This window comes from Eubalaena glacialis, chromosome 9, assembly GCF_028564815.1.
Source record: "Eubalaena glacialis isolate mEubGla1 chromosome 9, mEubGla1.1.hap2.+ XY, whole genome shotgun sequence".
In the NCBI taxonomy this organism is placed as follows: Eukaryota; Metazoa; Chordata; class Mammalia; order Artiodactyla; family Balaenidae; genus Eubalaena; species Eubalaena glacialis.
This window is the reverse complement of record NC_083724.1, coordinates 8,032,247-8,050,102: the sequence shown is the minus strand read 5'-3', so window position 1 is coordinate 8,050,102 and position 17,856 is coordinate 8,032,247. Positions and strand designations below refer to the sequence as shown.

The 17,856-nt window shown below is 54.1% G+C and overlaps 3 protein-coding genes across 7 annotated transcripts in view; 1 reads left to right on the top strand and 2 right to left on the bottom strand.

Moving 5' to 3' along the window:
• Positions 1-546: 546 nt before the first annotated feature.
• ENDOG (endonuclease G) lies at positions 547-4,265 on the top strand. Its single transcript, XM_061199808.1, has 3 exons — positions 547-1,407; positions 2,590-2,699; positions 3,911-4,265. Exons 1-3 carry the CDS (start codon positions 901-903, stop codon positions 4,191-4,193), a joined length of 900 nt encoding a protein of 299 aa, XP_061055791.1. The 5' UTR covers positions 547-900; the 3' UTR covers positions 4,194-4,265.
• On the bottom strand, positions 3,637-12,055 carry SPOUT1 (SPOUT domain containing methyltransferase 1). Of its 2 annotated transcripts, none has more exons than XM_061199805.1 (12): positions 12,007-12,055; positions 11,339-11,384; positions 10,581-10,706; positions 9,155-9,314; positions 8,831-8,920; positions 8,680-8,729; positions 8,321-8,478; positions 6,440-6,512; positions 6,234-6,332; positions 5,646-5,748; positions 5,336-5,483; positions 3,637-4,419 (listed from the first exon to the last, which is right to left on the bottom strand). In XM_061199805.1, the coding sequence occupies exons 1-12, from the start codon at positions 12,040-12,042 to the stop codon at positions 4,351-4,353; spliced, it is 1,158 nt and encodes a 385-aa protein (XP_061055788.1). In that variant the 5' UTR covers positions 12,043-12,055; the 3' UTR covers positions 3,637-4,350. The 2 variants fall into 2 exon arrangements, with proteins under 2 accessions (XP_061055788.1, XP_061055790.1); XM_061199807.1 differs by having other exon boundaries at positions 8,321-8,451.
• A 4,846-nt stretch (positions 12,056-16,901) lies between these two features.
• KYAT1 (kynurenine aminotransferase 1) overlaps positions 16,902-17,856 on the bottom strand; it is a 33,363-nt gene continuing 32,408 nt past the window's right edge. For all 4 annotated transcript variants that reach the window (XM_061199801.1, XM_061199802.1, XM_061199803.1 and 1 more), the window contains 2 exons: positions 17,555-17,641; positions 16,902-17,457 (listed from right to left, as the gene is read on the bottom strand). In XM_061199801.1, coding sequence (XP_061055784.1) covers positions 17,392-17,457; positions 17,555-17,641 — 153 coding nt within the window. In that variant the 3' untranslated portion in view covers positions 16,902-17,391. The remainder of the gene's footprint in view (positions 17,458-17,554; positions 17,642-17,856) is intronic.

Sequence of the window (17,856 nt, the reverse complement as noted above, 5' to 3'; positions counted from 1 at the left end):
AACTGCAATTTGCAGTTGTAGGGAGGAGAGAGTGTGCACTGGGCCAGAAGGTATTATTACATTATGATTTCATAGCAAGTTATTTTTTAGATTGAAAAAATTTTGAAATTCAACAAGTCGTTCACAGCCCACAATCTGGAGAAAATCACCGGTAACATGTTGGTCTTTTCTTCGTTGATGTAATTACTATTATATAATTGTCATTTTCTTGATACGGAGTTTTGTGTGTTGTCTCTCCCTTCACGTTAGGTGGTGAGCAAGTTGCTGTATGATTTAAAAATATGTTTATGGTCTAGATACTATTCTATCTAATGTGCTAAAAATGTCCGGAACCAGTGCCTATTTCCGAATATTTTGCTTATTCCCCGGCCTCTATTATAAGTAATACGGTGGGGAATCCTTGCATTCCTGATTTATTTCCCCAGCTCAGTCCTCTAAGTGATTTAGAAGGTATGAACCTTTTTAAGGCTTTTCCTTTTTTTTGGCCGCTGTGGGGCTTGCGGGATCTTAGTTGGCGGAGCGGGAAGATCCCTCGGTGGAGACCAAGGCGACCTGGCGGGGCGGAGCCGGTTCTGGGGACAGCCAATCATAAACCGCGGCGGCGATGCCACGCCCTCAGCGCCCAGTCTTACAAGGGCGAAGAAAGGGCAGCGGGAGGTCCAGTTGGGCCGGTCCTGACCCCTGCTGTTGGCCTCCTGAGTATAATATTAATACTTTGGAGCGTTCGGGAGTGGAAGGGACCCGCGTTCCGCTGTCTCACGCCTCCACTCGGCGCTATCCTCGCGGTGGGCCCCGCAGGCCTGTGCGGCCCCTTTCAGAGCCTCCCGGGTCGGACGCGTGACGGCGAGGCTTTCCTTCGTCTCCGCGGACCGCTCTCCATCCGTGCTCCGGCCACAATCCATGGCCAAGCAGTTGCTTCGGGCCGGCTTGACCCTGGCGCTGGGCGTAGGGCTGGGTGCAGCCGCCGAGGCCTGGCGGCGGGCGGACGCATGGGTGGCGCCGGGGCTGCTGAGCCGGCTGCCCGTGCTGCCTGTGGCGGCGGCGGCCGGGCTTCCCGCCGTGCTCGGGGCTCCGACGGGCGGCAGCCCCGGCGAGTTGGCGAAGTACGGGCTGCCCGGGGTGGCGCAGCTCAAGAGCCGCGAGTCGTACATGCTGTGTTACGACCCGCGCACCCGCGGCGCTCTCTGGGTGGTCGAGCAGCTGCGGCCTGAGAGCCTCCGCGGCGACGGCGACCGCCGCTCCTGCGACTTCCACGAGGACGACTCGGTGCATGCGTATCACCGTGCCACCAACGCCGACTACGGGGGCAGCGGCTTCGACCGCGGCCATCTCGCCGCCGCCGCCAACCACCGCTGGAGCCAGAAGGCCATGGACGACACCTTCTACCTGAGCAACATCGCACCCCAGGTATCGCCTGCGCCCCCTGCCCCGGCGGCGGAAGGCGAGGCCACCGCTCGCCTCTGAGCCTCGATTTGCTCCCCTGCAGATGGGAAAGCTGCCGAGTGCGCGCTCTATGCCAGAGGCCTGGCTAAACACACCGCGCGCCGCAGGCGGAAGGGACGGAGCAGGCGGAAGGGACGGAGCGGTGGAGCGCTGAGCACCCACTCTGCACTCTGATCTTAACCGAGGGCCCCCGGGCGCCTCTCTGATCTTCAGTTTCCTTGTCTGTAAAATGGGGATAAAACTGTTATTCACCTACCTCGTGCAGAGGCGCTGAGGAACTGGGGATACCATGCACGTAAAAGTACTGAGCACACTTTCTGGCCCGCGGCAAGCATTCAATAAATACCAGCTATAATGAGGGAAGTGATTCTCGGAGAGACAAAGTGACTGGCACAGTGTCACAGTGGGTGGAGACCCAGGCAGTCTGCCTAGAGGACCCTGAGCTTTCAGCCATTGTCCTACCCTGCCTTCCTTCCAGGAGTAAAAGGAAAGATAGCTGCACGCAGTGGCTGTTAGTAGCAGTCGCTGTGCGCCTGGACTAGCCGCCCTACCTCTAGCCCTGTTCCCACCAGGGCCTGACACCCACGTGGAGACGGGTGTCAGGCTCTGAGTGAGGCTTGTGAGGTCCCAGCCTCTCTGACCTGACTGTGCTACCCATTTGACTAGACGCTGTGCTGAGGACTGGAGAGCTCAAGTGGTGGAGTCAGGAGCAGATTCCTGACCTTCCCCGCTGAGCTCTGCATGCGGTTCAGACTAGGAAAAGGAAAGGAAAGATGGTTGGGAGAGCTGGTCTTCCCATGAGCCCCTGGGGTCAGGGGGCAGGCCTGTTTCTCTCGGGGAGATTTGCTCCTTTCCTTCATATGGCTCTTTGGAGCCGAGAAACAGCTTTGAGACCTGGGATGCTAGTTCTCCCAGTCTAGCTGGACGAAAGTAGCACCTCCTTGAGCTCTATCCGGGCCCCACCCTCGTGACTATGTGTGCTAAGTGACTCTCCTTCCATGAACCTTCCTCCGCATGCTTGTTCCCACCCCCCACCCCCGCTGGAACCTTCTGGCTCCATGCCAGTGCCAGCCCCTCAGGGCCTGGGGCAGCCCTCTGACTGCAAGTGTCCCAGCCAGCCTCACTGAAGCCCACTTCTCCTGCCAGGTGCCCCACCTCAACCAGAATGCCTGGAACAACCTGGAAAAGTACAGCCGCAGCCTGACCCGCACCTACCAAAATGTCTATGTCTGCACGGGGCCTCTCTTCCTGCCCAGGTAAGGCTAGAGCTGGGGGGCACCTCCCAGTCATCCCGTCCAGTCTCCCCTCAGGCTCTGTGTCAACACCGCCAGGTCCCCACTCATCTGGTTTCTTGGCGAGTCTGTCCATTCCCTGTCTCGGGCCCCCCAGTTCTACTCCACAGAGACCTTTGGGGTACCCACCTAGACATCTCCTCTGCCCGTGGGCACCAGGCCCTCAGTCTGCCCTGTTCCTCTCTCCTGTGTCATCTCTTTTCACATCCACCTGACTCTGTGTTCTGCGCGGGTAGAAACCCTTGCACTAGGCTCTCGTCTTCGGTCTCCCCTGCTTGGAGCAGCCTTCCCCTATGCTTCCCCTGGAGCCAGGTTTGAACTCCATCTCCCTGACCCTGAGCCTTTACTCTTGTTCCTCTGCAGCCTGGCCTCCCAGGTAGAAGGGACTGAGCTCTTCTGAGCTTGCTTGGTGATTTTTCTAGCTTGCTGAGGACTGGGATGAGTGAGGCTAGAGGTTGTGGCCAAACAGCTGGCTCTGCCTGGGATGGAATCCAGGCCCTGTCACCTCGTTTCTGGGTGCCGTGGGCAAATGAACTCAACATCCTCTCCTGTAAAATGGGGATAATACCCATTAGCTACGACATGGTTGTTTAAGGGACAAAGCGGGATGGTGGATGTCACCGTAGTAAGGGCTCAGCACGGGCCTGCTGCGGCGGTGGCTGGGACACTGATGTACTTTAATTAGCAAGTGCCTCCTCTGGCCTGCTGAAATGGAGCGGAGGCCGTGGAGACTTAGCCTGAAGTCACCCATCCAGTGCTCCGGGCACCTGCTCTGCCCTAGGCCCTGTGCTGGTGCTGGGAATTCCGCTGCCACAGCCCTGCCCATTTGGTGCCCACCCTCCACAGGGAGAGACAGACAATAATCAAGGGTCCACACGGATGAATGTGAATGAAGGCCTGATTCTTTCTGCAGCGTTTATTGCCACCACCCACTCTGCCTGACCCAGTGTTGGACATGAAGAAAACAGGGGAAGAGTGCGTCTCTACCCTGCAGGGAGCTCCCAGCCTCCTGGGGGAGCCAAGCAGGGCAAAGAAGCCTCATGCTGAGGGGTGGTCCTGCAGGTTGACACAAGCTGGAGGTCGGGTCAGGGAAGGCTTCCTGGAGGCGGTGGCCTTGGGTCTGACCAAGCCCCCAGGAGCCCTAAAAGGCCATGTGTGCCTGGGTCTGCCCACAGGACGGAGGCTGATGGGAAGTCCTATGTGAAGTACCAGGTAATTGGCAAGAACCACGTGGCGGTGCCCACCCACTTCTTCAAAGTGCTGATCCTGGAGGCAGCAGGCGGGCAGATTGAACTCCGCTCCTATGTGATGCCCAACGCGCCTGTGGATGAGACAGTCCCGCTGGAGCGCTTCCTGGTGCCCATCGAGAGCATTGAGCGGGCCTCGGGGCTGCTCTTTGTGCCAAATATCCTGGCACGGACAGGCAGCCTTAAGGCCATCACTGCAGGCAGCAAGTAAAGGCAGCCCAGCCAGACTGTGGGGTCGGGGGGACTGGGTGGAATTAAAGGTGTTGTTTATTTTTGGAGACAAGTCTTAGGTGTGTCTGTCCCAGGTGACCCATGGAAACCTCTGGCTTCACCACTGCTTCTGTGCCATCTTGGGCCTGATAGAACCTTCAGCTGGGCCGGACACCCGCGTGGGTGAGGCCAGGCTGCAGGGCAGCCAGGGAGATCAGGATGGCTTCCTGGAAGAGAAGCGCAGCAACAGGCTGGGGCCTGGGAGGCTAGCGGGTGCCCCACTGCCCAGGACCCAGCCCCTTGGGGTATGCTGCCCTCAGCAGGGCCTGGGGTAGGGGGGTGTGAAGCACAGGCCCAGCTTCATCCTGCAGATCTGTCACTGGCCAGGAAAGGGCCTCACCTCTCTGCTTCTCAGTATCCTCCTCTGTAAAATGGGGGTGATCGTAATAGCTGCTTCCCGGGGTCGGGGAGGGGGAGGGGGAGGTGACGGGCAGGAGGGCCCTCTGTGCAGGTGTCGGAAGGGTGGGAGCAGGGATTCCTGCTGGGAGGCTGTGGCTGGCAAGCGTGTGACACCTGGCCCTGGCAGGGCTCTCAGGGACAGGTAGACTGAGGCTGTCCACCTGTTTGGTCACCACCCTTTGAGACCAGTGGAAGCAGTGGCACCTTCCCCCAGGAAGTGCCCACAGGTACAGCGTTCTGTGCTGCCCTCAGAAGTGGCTGCCCAGGTGGAAAGCTCTCAGAGCTGGTCGCATCCTGTCCCCTGTGGGACAGAGGTGCCAGAGAGGAGGGCTGCCCTGCCCACCAGGGTCAGACACGGGGAAGTGGAACACGGAGCGTATAGCTAAGGGAAGAGGCCTAGAGCAGGGATGGGTGGGGTCTCCTGGGTCAGCCAGCCTGGGAGCAGCTGGATGGGCACCAGCACCCAGGATTCCCAACTCCCAGCTCACTCTTAACTTGTCCCTGCTGCAGTTCTGCTGTGGTGAGAGGCCAAAGGGGGCGAGGAGGCCTAGAGGAGGCTGGCTCAGGGCAGCCCTGGGCGGGGTGGGAGACGGGGAGAGGGTTGCAACGCCCCCCTTTGGATGGACCCCAAGGCTCCGTCCAAAGCAGGCTGGGCCTGGAGGTCGGGGAGGAGGGCGGGCTCACCTCGGTGCGGATGGTGCGGCTGCCCTGGTTGGGGCAGGTGTTGACATACCGATCGAAGAGGACACTGGGCTCAGCCACCTCCAGGTTGGGGTCAGCATCCACTCCAGCTTCCAGCCCTTGGAGGCCCCCAAACACCACGAGAGCGTGCCTGGTGCCCACAGGAGGGGGGTCACTGACTGCCCATCAAGGCCCACTGAGTGCAGCCCCCAGGGCTCTCAGCACCCCCATATGTGCAGGGGCCCGGTCCGTACAGCTCTGCCCCCACCAGTCCTGTCCCCTGCTCCATTCCTCCTCCCCTGGCTGGACCCACCTGAAGTTGGGAAGCTGGGCGGAGGCCACGTCTGAGCCTCGCTCTGATGTCCCAATGGTCAGGTCATAGCCGTCCTGGAAGGGGGCCTCAGCAAACACAGCACCTGGGGGGGAGGCCAGCTCACTGGGGGCTCTGTTCCCCACAAGCCACTGCCACTTGGCTGCGCGTGCGTGTTGGGGGGCGTGGTTTAGGTAAGAGAGCCACAGCCAGGCCCCTCACTCTTGCTGGGAAGTCAGCGATGGAACAGGCAGAGACCGTGCGTGTACTGGCTTGGGGAGACAAAGCAGAGGGTGGGGAGCAAGGAGCTCCAAAAGCAATTAGTGGACCTCTGACTTATCTGGCCCTTTTGCCCCCATTCTGGACCCCATGGCAGACATTATTAAAGACGCTTTTCCTCAGAAGTCCTTAAAAGCATTCCAGGCAGTGCACTCAAGGAGACCAAGGCCCAGAGAAGGAAAGGCACTTGCCCAAGTCGCACGGCAAGTGAGTAGGGTTCGGACCCCGGTCTGACTTTTGGGTCAAGCAAGGCTCTCTGTGGCCTCCCAGAGAGAGAGGATGGATATTCACAGGAGGAAGCTCTGTCCTTACTAAGGCAGGAGGCCAGGCGGACCGTGTAGCCCCAGTAGAGACCAGCTTTGGTGCGAGGGTCCTGTGACGACACGACTTTTCCACGGTAGGTCTTGCTTTCTGGAGGGGAAGCAGACAGGCTGTGAAGACGGGGTGAGGGGACAAGGAAGTGGAAGGAGGTGGCTCCGAGCCCGCAGGCTGGCCAGGCTGGGGACGCTTTAGGGTACCTGGGAGCTGCTGCTGGTTCAGCCGCACTGTCACCCGGAGTCCAGGCTCCAAGTGCTTGTCGATCTTCACCTCCTGGGAAGAAGCCAGAAGAAACTGGTGCTGTTCCCCGCAGGAGAGCGGGGGTCACTGCTCTCCCAGGCACGGGGGCACCTCAGGGGTCCAGGTCACCCTTTGAGCCCCGCTCCCCGGCACCTGGGCCAGACCTGCTCACAGAGACCATTCTTTTTAAAAAATTATTAATTAATTAATTTTGGCTGCCTTGGGTCTTCGTTGCTGCGCACGGGCTTTCTCTAATTGCAGCGAGCAGGGGCTACTCTTCATTGAGGTGCGCGGGCTTCTCATTGCAGTGGCTTCTTTTGTTGCAGAGCACGGGCTCTAGGCGCGCGGGCTTCAGTAGTTGTGGCGCTCAGGCTCAGTAGCTGTGGCTCTTGGGGGTCTAGAGCTCAGGCTCAGTAGTTGTGGCGCACAGGTTTAGTTGCTCTGCGGCATGTAGGATCTTCCTGGAGCAGGGCTCGAACCCGTGTCCCCTGCATTGGCAGGCAGATTCTTAACCACTGCGCCACCAGGGAAGTCCAAGAGCCCATTCTTGCAAAACGACTACTGCAAGACACTGGTCCATGGACTTCCCTGGTGGCGCAGTGGTTAAGAATCCGCCTGCCAATGCAGGGGACACAAGTTCAATCCCTGGTCTGGGAAGATCCCACATGCCGCAGAGAAATTAAGCCCATGCGCCACAACTACTGAGCCCGTGAGCCACAACTACTGAAGCCCGTGCACCACAACTACTGAAGCCTGTGTGCCTAGAGCCCGTGCTCCACAAAAAGAGAAGCCACCACAATGAGAAGCCCGTGCACCGCAACGAAGAGTAGGCCCTGCTCACCGCAACTAGAGAAAGCCCATGCACAGCAACGAAGACCCAACACAGCCAAAAATAAATTAAATAAATCAATAAATAAATTTATTAAAAAAAAAAAAGACACTGGTCCAGGCCTGGCACAGAGTAGGAAGTATTTCATGAGTAGATGAAATCCCAGTTTCCTACATTTTGGTGGCTATGCCACTTACTAGCTATAGCAGTTTGAGTGGTCACTTAACCCCTCTGAGCCTTAGTGTCCTAATCTGTCAAACAGAAGATGTTCCATAAACAATAGCTATTGTTACACTGCACAGGGCCTGGCATGAAGTAAATGCTGACTACATGGGAGCCTGTGAGGAAGGACACTTGATGTTTGTGTTTTGTCCCAATTTTAGTTTTTTTTTTTTCCCCTGTGCTGCGTGGCTTGTGGAATCTCAGTTCCCTGACCAGGGATTGAACCCATGCCCTCGGCAGTGAAAGCGCGGATTCCTAATCACTGGACTGCAAGGGAATTCCCTTGTCCCAGTTTTGAATTCAGGATGGGACACTTTCTCTTTTGAGGGTTGCACATTCACTTCTCTCTTCATCTGGGTCTGGGTCATCCTGGTCTGTTTTTAGCCAGTTATCTCAGATCTGTGATCCTCATCCGTTTAGATGTTTCTGCCTCCTTCTCTAGGAGACTTAGGATTAACAGGCGGCAAATGAATGCTCCGATCCCCAATCCCTGGCTTGGCAGCGCCCTGGAGCAGCCCCAGAGGCATTGTGAACTTGATTTTCCCGGGTTTTGTTTTGGTTTGTTTTTCATATAAGGACTATCTTCTGTTGATTTGATTTTTCTAAAACAGTAAATTTTGCTCCTGGCTTTATCTGTTGAGCCCCATTTTAGGCACTTCTCTGGCCCAAATCTGCATCAATGGGGGGCTGGCAAGCAGAGATCCCTGGGGCCAGGGCTCCCCACCCATGCGCCCTCCGTAGCCAGGGTGTGTCTGGGAAACGTTGTCTCAACCCACCCTCCAATTCCTACCTTCTTCATGCCACAGTTGACAAAGGAGCCCTGGCCCGGCCGGGTGGGCCGGTCCACCACGATGCCCTCTCGGAACTCAGATTCCTCATCCTGACGCATGTGGTGAGGGCTGTCCAAGGGGTTCAGGAGCCCTGTGGTTGGGGAGGGCCAGGAAGATTCTGGGAGGTGCAGAGGCACACGGAGGCGTGGAAGGTAAGGCTGGGAACCCTGGTTCAGGTTCCAGCTCTGCCACAGATCTGCTGCTTACCACCAGCCACAGGCCTTGCCCTGCCTGGGCTTGCTTTCCCAACTGTATCATGATTTCTCAGGGTCTGGGGGATGATCCATGGGAAATGGGGGTCAGACCCTCCCAGCCTTACCTGCAAACTGTAGATCCTGATGCTTGGGGAAGAATGCTTTTCTTAGGTACCTAGGAAAGGACGCAGATCTCAGGGAGGCCACCTCCCATCCGACCTGCACCGTGCCCACCCCTCCCACATGCTCTGGCAAGTCTGTCCTTCATGCCCTTACTGTGGACACTCCAGGTACTGCAGGATCCGGGCCAGCTGCACGCATGCCTGCCCCTTCTTGCCGACTCCCCTGAATTCCCCCTCCACAGTCCTGGAGAGAGAAAGATAGGGCTCAAGCCCGCCAGGTTTCCTTCAAGAGCTCCTCCCACCAGTATGACCTCTGCAGCGCCCCTGCTTTGCAACTCGACCCGCCAGGGTTACAATGGGGGCATTCAGACAGGATTCTCAGCCCAGGCAAGTAGGCAGGGAAAAAAGGGAAGCCCAGCCAATCCTGGCAGCCCCTCCCTTCTCCCTGAGCCCCAGGACCCGCTGGATGGCCCCTCACTTGGCATCTTGGCCCTCTTCATCAAACACCACAATCTCATCCACGCAGAAGATGGTGCAGGCTCTAGCAATCTGGCCGGCCAGGTAGGTGCGAAGCTCGGGCGACTGGGCGTTGTCCAGGATGGAGCCCGGAAGGGCCACGCTCAGGGTGTAGTGCCGCCCTGGGCAGGACAGGGGTGTTCATGGTCAGCCAGCGAGGCCAGGGCCATCCCTCCCCTCCCTTGCTCTAATCCCAGGGCCCAGAGTTAAGAGAATTTTCCTACTGTGAGGAATTTTGAGCTAAGCAGCATAGATCCAACTCCCCTCTCTGGGCCTCAATCTCCCCAGGAAGAAAATGGACTCAGAGGTCTCCAGGACTCCCATAAGAAGGGCATACCACTGGGCAAGGCAAGGGAGCGGTTAGAAGAACTGACCTATATTCACATCCTCTGCCCCCTACTGCCTCAGTTCTCCAGGCGTCAAATAGGGATGATAATGAGTTAATATTTATTCTTAGTGCCTTTTATAGGTGCACATTTAACCAATAACCTTAGGAAGTAGGTACTACCATGATCCCGATTGAGAGGTGGGGCACCTTCAGCCCACAGAGGTCAAATATGTGACCCAAGGTCACACAAAAGGCAGGACAGCTGGCTTCAGAGGGACCACCACACTTTCCCTCCCAGAGTTGTCCAAAGGGAGCCACAGGAGATAAAGGGCTTTCCCGGTGTCTGAGACAGCTGACATGCTCAGTTTCTGTCCCCACTGTCACCATCATCACTGGTAACCACTGGGCTTACAGGGTACAATATGGCCCCCTGACCCTCCAGACCTTTGGGTCTGGCCGAGGAGGAAAGGTACAACTTGTTAGGGTAGATCCAAATGTACGAACACGGAAGGACATCCAGGACACAATGTGGGATGAGAAAAAACAGCTCCAGAAGTGCGTGGATAAAGCAGTCTCACTTTTGTAAAACTGTATCTATATACCTCTCTACCTGTATATAAGTGGGTGTTAACATAGCTGGAGAAACGTTAACTGCAATGTTTGCTGGGATTTTTCCTTTCTTTATCGTTTTCTGTACTGTTTCGGGAGTTTTGTTTTGAGCATGTATTATTTAATGAGAAAAAAGAGACATTCTTATTATGAAATCAAAATAATTAAATGAAAAGTGAAATTAAAGTACACAAAGTGATCAATAAAAAAGTAAAAAATTAACTACCATTACAGTGATGCGGTTCTAGAGGCATAAAGTGATGATATATGATGCGTACCCTCCACAGAATCGAAATCTACCTAAGTAGGAAGTTAGGACTCCGTTTTCTGGGTCCCTCCCATTCTCTGAGCCTCATTTTCTCCATCAGGACAAGATGTCTGGACCCACTGGCCCCTAAGGGCCCTTCCAGCTATAACGTTCTCTGCCCTGCGCAGGACCCAGCTTGCTCACCCCGATCCTCCCTGTGGGCAGCTGCCTCCTCCTCCTGCTGTCGCTTTGCCTGTTCCTCCTGCACTCGCTGCCGCTCCAGTTTTTTCATCATCTTGAGATCCTTCCACTTCTTTTTCTCCTCTTTTTCTAGAAATTTATTTATTTATTTATTTATTTATTTATTTATTTCTGGCTGTGTTGAGTCTTCGTTTCTGTGCGAGGGCCCCCTCCAGCTGTGGCGAGCGGGGGCCACTCCCCATCGCGGTGCGCGGGCCTCTCACTGCTGCGGCCTCTCCCGTTGCGGAGCACAGGCTCCAGACGTGCAGGCTCAGCAGTTGTGGCTCACGGGCTTAGTTGCTCCGCGGCATGTGGGATCCTCCCAGACCAGGGCCCGAACCCGTGTCCCCTGCATTGGCAGGCAGATTCCCAACCACTGCGCCACAGGGAAGCCCTCTCCTCTTTTTCTGGATAAGAGGACATCCCGATTGGTGGAGGGAAGAGGGACTTGGAGGTGAGGAGGACTTGGAGCAGTCCAGGAGGTGATGTCCTCTCAGTAGGGTCAGCCTGGGCTCTCCAATGCTGCTGAGAGAGCAGCCAAAGGAGCCTCCCAGGGCTTCTGGCCCCTTCTTCTCCATTTTGGGTACTGTGGGACCTAGAGGGGACAAATGTGGTGGCTTTTCCCCAAGATTCAGCTGTGCACTGATGGAGTGGCCTCGAGGAGAGGTGAGCACAGACGCTCAGCTCCCCATCTGAGCCCACTGCCCCGGTCCCTTACTTACTCTGTTGCTTCCATTTTCGCCACTCCACCCTCTGGCCATGTTCACCCTGGAGTAGGAGTGGGAGGAGATATAGAAGTGAGGCTGAATGGTCACACCTGAGAGGAGGTCCCACTTGCTGCTCCACAGCTGTCCCCTCTCTTTAAATGCGGGTGGTGAGGAAACGAGGGAACCCTCCCCCCAACACACACACTCCTGCTGCCCAGAGAGAGCAGCAGGAGGGCAGGGACCTGTCGTACCCCCAGTGCCTGAGACCACACCTGGCACACAGTAAGCGTTCAATAAATTGTTTAATGCGTTCCCACTGGAGAGAAGAGGAAACAGGTTCAGGGGAACAGGACCTGCCCACTGTCGCCCTGGTGTCAGAAGAGATACGCCACGAAAGGGCTCGGGATTCCGAGCCGGGTCCGGTCTTCTGAATCCGGGCCCCGGGCAATGAGTTACCCAACGCAATCCCGGCTCTGACTCGAACCCCGGCTCCCACCTCCGGTTCTCATCCGGACAGGGGTGCTTGAGGCCATGAGCATGCGGCACCTCGGGGACTCGGGCCGCGGAGCAGCGACGAGCAGGGAGCTAGAAGTGCGGCCAGGCCCCGCCACGGGCCCCCAAGCGGCTCTTTCTCTTGCCTCCACCCCGCGCCCCGCCGCGGGATCCCACATCCCTCCACCTACCGGGCCGCAGAGCCGCTTCCTCCCGCGCTCCGCCATGTTCGTCGCACACCGTCCGCCCCGCCCAGCCAATCAGACTCACCCTTTCCGCCAACACCTCCTCCGAGCCGTCCAATCGGAGAGCCAATTGCGTGCGAGGGCGCGGCCTATGAGCCGGGCTGCGGGAGCGTGTGGGCCTGGGACTGGCTCCCGGGGGCGGGCTCCCGGTGGTGGGCGGGGCTCATCGCAGGCCTGGGTGTCCAAATGCGCACGGTATCGGGTTCTCTCCCGAACCCTTGGACGATAGGAGAGCTACCCTCTCCTCCCGTCGGGCGCGAAACTCAAACCTCAGCTTGGTTTTACACATGGGGACCCTGAGGCACAGAGCTGGAGTGTGATTCAGAGCTGGCAATAATTTAATCCAATTATTTTATAGATTCGTTCATTTACTCTCTCTTTTAATTATCAGACTTTACTTTTTTAGAGCAGATTTAGGTTTACCGAAAATTGCACAGATAGTACAGAGTTCCCACATAACCCCCACTCAGTTTCTGTTGTTAACATGTGTTAATGTGTACATTTGTTATAGTTGATGAACCAATATTGATGCATTGTTCATAGTTTACATTAGGGTTCACTCTTTGTGTTGTACATTCTAAGAGTTTTGACAAATGCATAATGTCATATATCTACCATTACAGTATCATACAAAATTGATTCACTGCCCTAAAAATCCTCTGTGCTCCACCTACCTCCCCCACCCCTCGAGCCCCTGGTAACCACGGGGACCCTGATCTTTTTTACTGTCCCTATAGTTTTGCCTTTTCCAGAATGTCATATAGTTGGAATCAGACAGTATGCAGCCTTTTCAGACTCCCTTTTTTCACTAAGCAACATGCATTTAAAGTTCCTCTATAGTAGGAGATAGATGGGCCCCTGGGCTGGACAGCTGGGGTTTGTCAAGTGGAGTAACACTGAAGCTCTGTTCTCACCCAGACGCTCCAAGGACAGAGCTAGTGGCAGAAGCTGAGCTCTGCTGAAGAGATAAGATGACCACTCCTGAGGTCAAGGAAAACTTCCCTGTCTGGACATGTGCAGGAAGGCTCCTTGGGGGTCAAAAAGGGAGGGGGCACCACCCCATAATAAGTGTGGACATATACCCACAGGCCTCTGCGGTGGAATCCATCTTAGCAAAAAGTTGCACACAGAGCTTGGGGAGGGTCCTAGGACCAGTCATGTGTGAAAAAAGAAACGAGATAATTGGCCAAAGGTAAACAAAGACCAGGAAGAACTGTCCTATATAAGTGATTTAAATCACCTCTTTACTCCCCTCCTCATTAGAAAGGATGCCCACACCCTTTCTTTCTGGGTGTGTATTTCTGCCTAGCTTCGACTTAAATAAATAAACTGTTTCTCTGTGTGCTCTCCCATACTGCTGTGTCTCTAATAATAAAGTTTGTACCTGTTTTTTACAGTTTTTGCCTCCTTGAAACATTCTTGCTCTCAAATGGGGGAAAGAGGGCTTCCCCGGTGGCGCAGTGGTTGAGAATCTGCCTGCTAATGCAGGGGACATGTGTTCGAGCCCTGGTCTGGGAAGATCCCACATGCCGCAGAGCAGCTGGGCCCGTGAGCCACAATTACTGAGCCTGCGCGTCTGAAGCCTGTGCTCCGCAACAAGAGAGGCCGCGATAGTGAGAGACCCGCGCACCGCGATGAAGAGTGGCCCCCGCTTGCCACAACTAGAGAAAGCCCTCGCACAGAAACGAAGACCCAACACAGCCATAAGTAAATAAATAAATAAATAAATTTTAAAAATGGGGGAAAGAGCCAGGGCCACTTTGCTTCTAGCCTCTAGCCCCTGGTGCTCTAGCGGCTAGGACTCCTGGTTTTCATCTGGGCTACCCAGGTTCAATTTCTGGGCAGGGAACTAAGACCTCACTGCTGTCTCTCCAAGATCACCTCCATATCTTCTAATGGCTTGATAGCTCATTTCTTTTTCTTTTTCTTTTTTTTTTTATAGTAGGTTGAAGATATAAGTTTTTAAAATTTATTTATATTTATTCATTTATTTGGTTGCGCCAGGTCTTAGTTGCGGCTCGCCGGCTCCTTAGTTGTGGCATGCGAACTCTTAGTTGCAACATGCATGTGGGATCTAGTTCCCTGAGGAGGGATTGAATCCACACCCCCTGCATTGGGAGTACGGAGTCTTAACCACTCCACCACCAGGGAAGTCCCCGATAGCTCATTTCTTTTTACTGCCGGATACTATTCGTGGTATGGATATGCCACTGTGTGTCTATCCATTCACCTTTTGAAGGACATTTGGTTGCTTCCAGTATTTGGCAATTATGAATAAAACTGCTGTAAATATTCATGTGTAGGTTTTTGTGTGGACACGAATTTTCAGCTCATTTGGGTAAATAGCTGGAAGTCTGATTGCTGGATCCAACAGTAAGACTATGTTTAGCTTTGTAAGAAATTGCCAAACTGGGAATTCCCTGGTGGTCCAGTGGCTAAGACTCCTCGCTCCCAATGCAGGGGGCCCGGGTTCAATTCCTGGTCAGGGAACTAGATCCCACATGCTGCAACTAAGAGTTCGCATGCCGCAACTAAAAGATCCCACACGTGGCAACGAAGATCCTGTGTGCCGTGACTAACACCCGGCGCATCCAAATAAATAAATAAAAAAATAAAAAAGAAGTTGCCAAACTGTCTTCCAAAGTGGTTATACCATTTTGCATTCCTACCAGCAAGGAATGAGATACACTTTCTTTTTTAAATAATAAATTTGAGTCAATATTCATTCAACCAACAAATATTTATCAAGCAGATCCTATTTTGAGGCTGGAACTCCCTGTGCTAACTGCCAGGGACACAATGGTAGGGAAAGCAGATACTGATCTGGAGTTTACAACCTAGTAGAGGAGAGATTAATTTCTAATTCAAAGTGTGTGTTAACATTACAGGGGTTGTGTTTATTTCACTATTCCCCGCTCTCCCCTATCTGAATGAAAGGCAAAGTCATTTATGCATCTCAGGTTGGCTGAGGTTACTCAGTCTAAGATCTGGAACCTCTGTAGAGTCACAGATTTGAGTTATGGACAGATTCTGGATTGATTCATGAGACATGAAACCTTTGGTCAGGGTGGTTCTATCCAAGAAATCTATGGGTTTACCCCATTGAGGACTTTCTTATCATCAGGCTATGTGTAGTATGGCAAAGGGGCTCTAACCCTGAGGCTCTGAGTTGTTATTTTGTTTCACAATCTTGACTTTGGAACAGTGATAGTATTACAAAGTCATAGTTTGGAAAGGAAGAAAGTAAAGTGTCCTGGGACTTCCCTGGTGGTCCAGTGGTTAAGACTCTTGCACTTCCAATGCAGGGGGCGCAGGTTTGATCCCTGGTCTGGGAACTAAGATCCCATATGCTGCCTGGCCAATAAATAAATAAATAAATAATTTTAAAAATTAAAAAAAAAAAAGGAAAGTGTCCTGTCATAACACAAGTATGTTCCAAACAGCAATTCTCTGACACCAAGTGGGTGTCCTACACTTCAATTAAATTCTGACAAGTTGGCACAGACCTCATAGGTTAAGGGATCAGTCCCACAAGTCTGTCTCCCACTTCAGGTGTCAGCAGCAAGTGGGGTCACCAGCCACCCACACTTCTGCCTGGCTGACTACAAATTCTGGCATTTCCATGACCACCCCCCAGATTCAATAATTTGCTGAAACAATTCACAGCCCTCAGGAAAGTGCTATACTTACAATTACAGTTTCATTATAGAAGATGACAACCCAGGAACAGCCAAATGGAAGAGGTACATAGACTAAGGTCTTGGGAGAGGGGGGCGCAGAGATTCCATGCCCTCTCCGGATGGGCACCCTACCAGCTCATCGATGTGTTCACCAACCCAGAAGGTCCTTGAGCCTCAGTGATTCAGGGTTTTTATGTGGGATTTTATTACATATGCACATCTGATTAAATCATTAGCCATGTGACTGAACTCAATGTCCAGTCCCTTTTCCCTCCCTGAGGTCTGGGTTTGGGGCTGAAAGTTCGGACCCTCTAATCACATGGTTGAAGGGGTTCATTTTGAATAACAAAAGACACTACTATCACTCATGAAATTACAAGGGTTTTAGGAGCTCTGTGCCAGGGACCATGGACAAAGACCAAATATATTTTATTATACTATATGTTCCCATCAGCTCCCCCAATTAAATATGTGATATGAGCAAAACCCATGAGCTTGCTATGCAAATGCAACTTCAAGACAATTCCCCAGCACCACCTTCCAAATGATTTCAGGAGTTGCGTTGCTTTCCAGTGGGAGGCCCACCCCTGGGATCAAATCTCACTTCTACCTTTTACCAGCTGGATGGCCTCAGGTAAGTCCCCTCACCTCCAAAGCGATTTCCTCACCTGTAAAATGGAGGCAGTAACTCCTGTCTCAGAGGGTCCTTTAATGAGATGGTGCGCATCCAAGTGCCCGGCATGCAGGCGTGAGCAATAAATGTTAGGGGAAACATTCCTTTCCCCTTCTGTCTAATTATGTAATCCCTGGCAATCCTGGCCTGAACTCTGATCCCTGTGGGGTGTGACTGTCCGCGTCTTCCCTGTCAGACACTCAACTGAGGCCCCCATCACACACACACACACACACACACACACACACACACACACAACAACGGTAACACATACCATCTGAGCCCCTAGGCCTGGTTTTACCGTTAACTAACTGGGTGACCTCAGACAAGGTGCAAGTCCCTGCCCTTCTTTGGGCCTCAAAACACATTTGTACAAAGAGAGTCTGGGATCTGAGGTTCAGGGAGGTGGGAGGTGCCTTCCATTCTGACTAAGCCCCCATCTGCAATCAGCACCAGGGTGTGAAGCAGAGAGAAGCAGCCAATAACGGTGTGAATAACTTAAAACTTTATTATGGGCAAAAGTACTGGCTTGAAGAGTCAAGCCTGAGGGCAACTTCCCAAAATCAAGCTTGGATAAGGAAAGGGAGGGATGCTTGAGGCCTGGCTGGGGCCAGTGCATGGCTGGGGCCAGGGCTGAGACCCAAGGCCAGTACACTATTGAACTCTGCCCTCTGAGTCCCAGCTGAGTCTGGGGAGGCCAGAGGGGACTCAAGACCATATAGCCCAGCACAGGTAGGACCAGGGAGAGGCCCCGGTCAGGCCTCCTTCACCTCTGCAATAGGAACATAGCTATGCACCATGGGGAAGTGCTCCTGACTCCCCCAAGACCAAAAGGGGGGCTCTTCCCCGAGGTCATTCTGTGTTACAGAGAAGAGATCTTCCAGTACCATCTACCCCCAAGCTGGGAATGGCTGAAACCTGGACAAAGACAGAGCCCTGCAGAGTGCGCGGGGACCAGGCAGGGCCCAGGGGGTGACGTCAGGGCCTGAGCTCATCCTTCCACTTCTGTAGCCTCTTGTCCATGGCCTGGAGCGTGGATTCATCCTGCACCAACACAGATAGGTCCTACCCCTCTCCCCACACCCGCAGGAGGCCTGGGGAGGCTTGGGGAGGTCTTCCCTCCCCCAGGCCTGTCCTTTACCTTCGTGAAACAGAAGCGGATATAGTGGTCAAAGAGCTTCTGATGTGGCACGCTGTAGAAGATGGAGACTGGGATGGCCATCAAGCCCTGTGGAGGAGAAAGCCCATGTCTCAGCGGCCCCACAGCCCAGCAGGCCTCTGGGGGGCTCCAGGGGGTCAGAGACGTTCCGTGATGAGGCAGGAGAAGGAAAATTAGCTTCAATGCAGCACCTCCCAGTGCTGCCTCAAGGTCAGAGGAAAAGCATTCCAAATCATCATTCCAAGTCCCTCCTTATGTACAGAAGGGAGAGGGAGGCTGAGAGC

Excerpts from the sequence above, each read along its gene's own strand:
- ENDOG (XM_061199808.1), top strand. The coding sequence starts at position 901 with ATGGCCAAGCAGTTGCTTCGGGCCGGCTTGACCCTGGCGCTGGGCGTA. Across the intron at positions 1,408-2,589 it reads TGAGCAACATCGCACCCCAG|GTGCCCCACCTCAACCAGAA; the intron begins GTATCGCCTGCG and ends TTCTCCTGCCAG. Across the intron at positions 2,700-3,910 it reads GGGCCTCTCTTCCTGCCCAG|GACGGAGGCTGATGGGAAGT; the intron begins GTAAGGCTAGAG and ends GTCTGCCCACAG.
- SPOUT1 (XM_061199805.1), bottom strand. The coding sequence starts at position 12,042 with ATGGCGGAGCGCGGGAGGAAGCGGCTCTGCGGCCCG. Across the intron at positions 8,730-8,830 it reads CAGTACCTGGAGTGTCCACA|GTACCTAAGAAAAGCATTCT; the intron begins GTAAGGGCATGA and ends GTCCTTTCCTAG. Across the intron at positions 6,513-8,320 it reads TCAACTGTGGCATGAAGAAG|GAGGTGAAGATCGACAAGCA; the intron begins GTAGGAATTGGA and ends GCTTCTTCCCAG.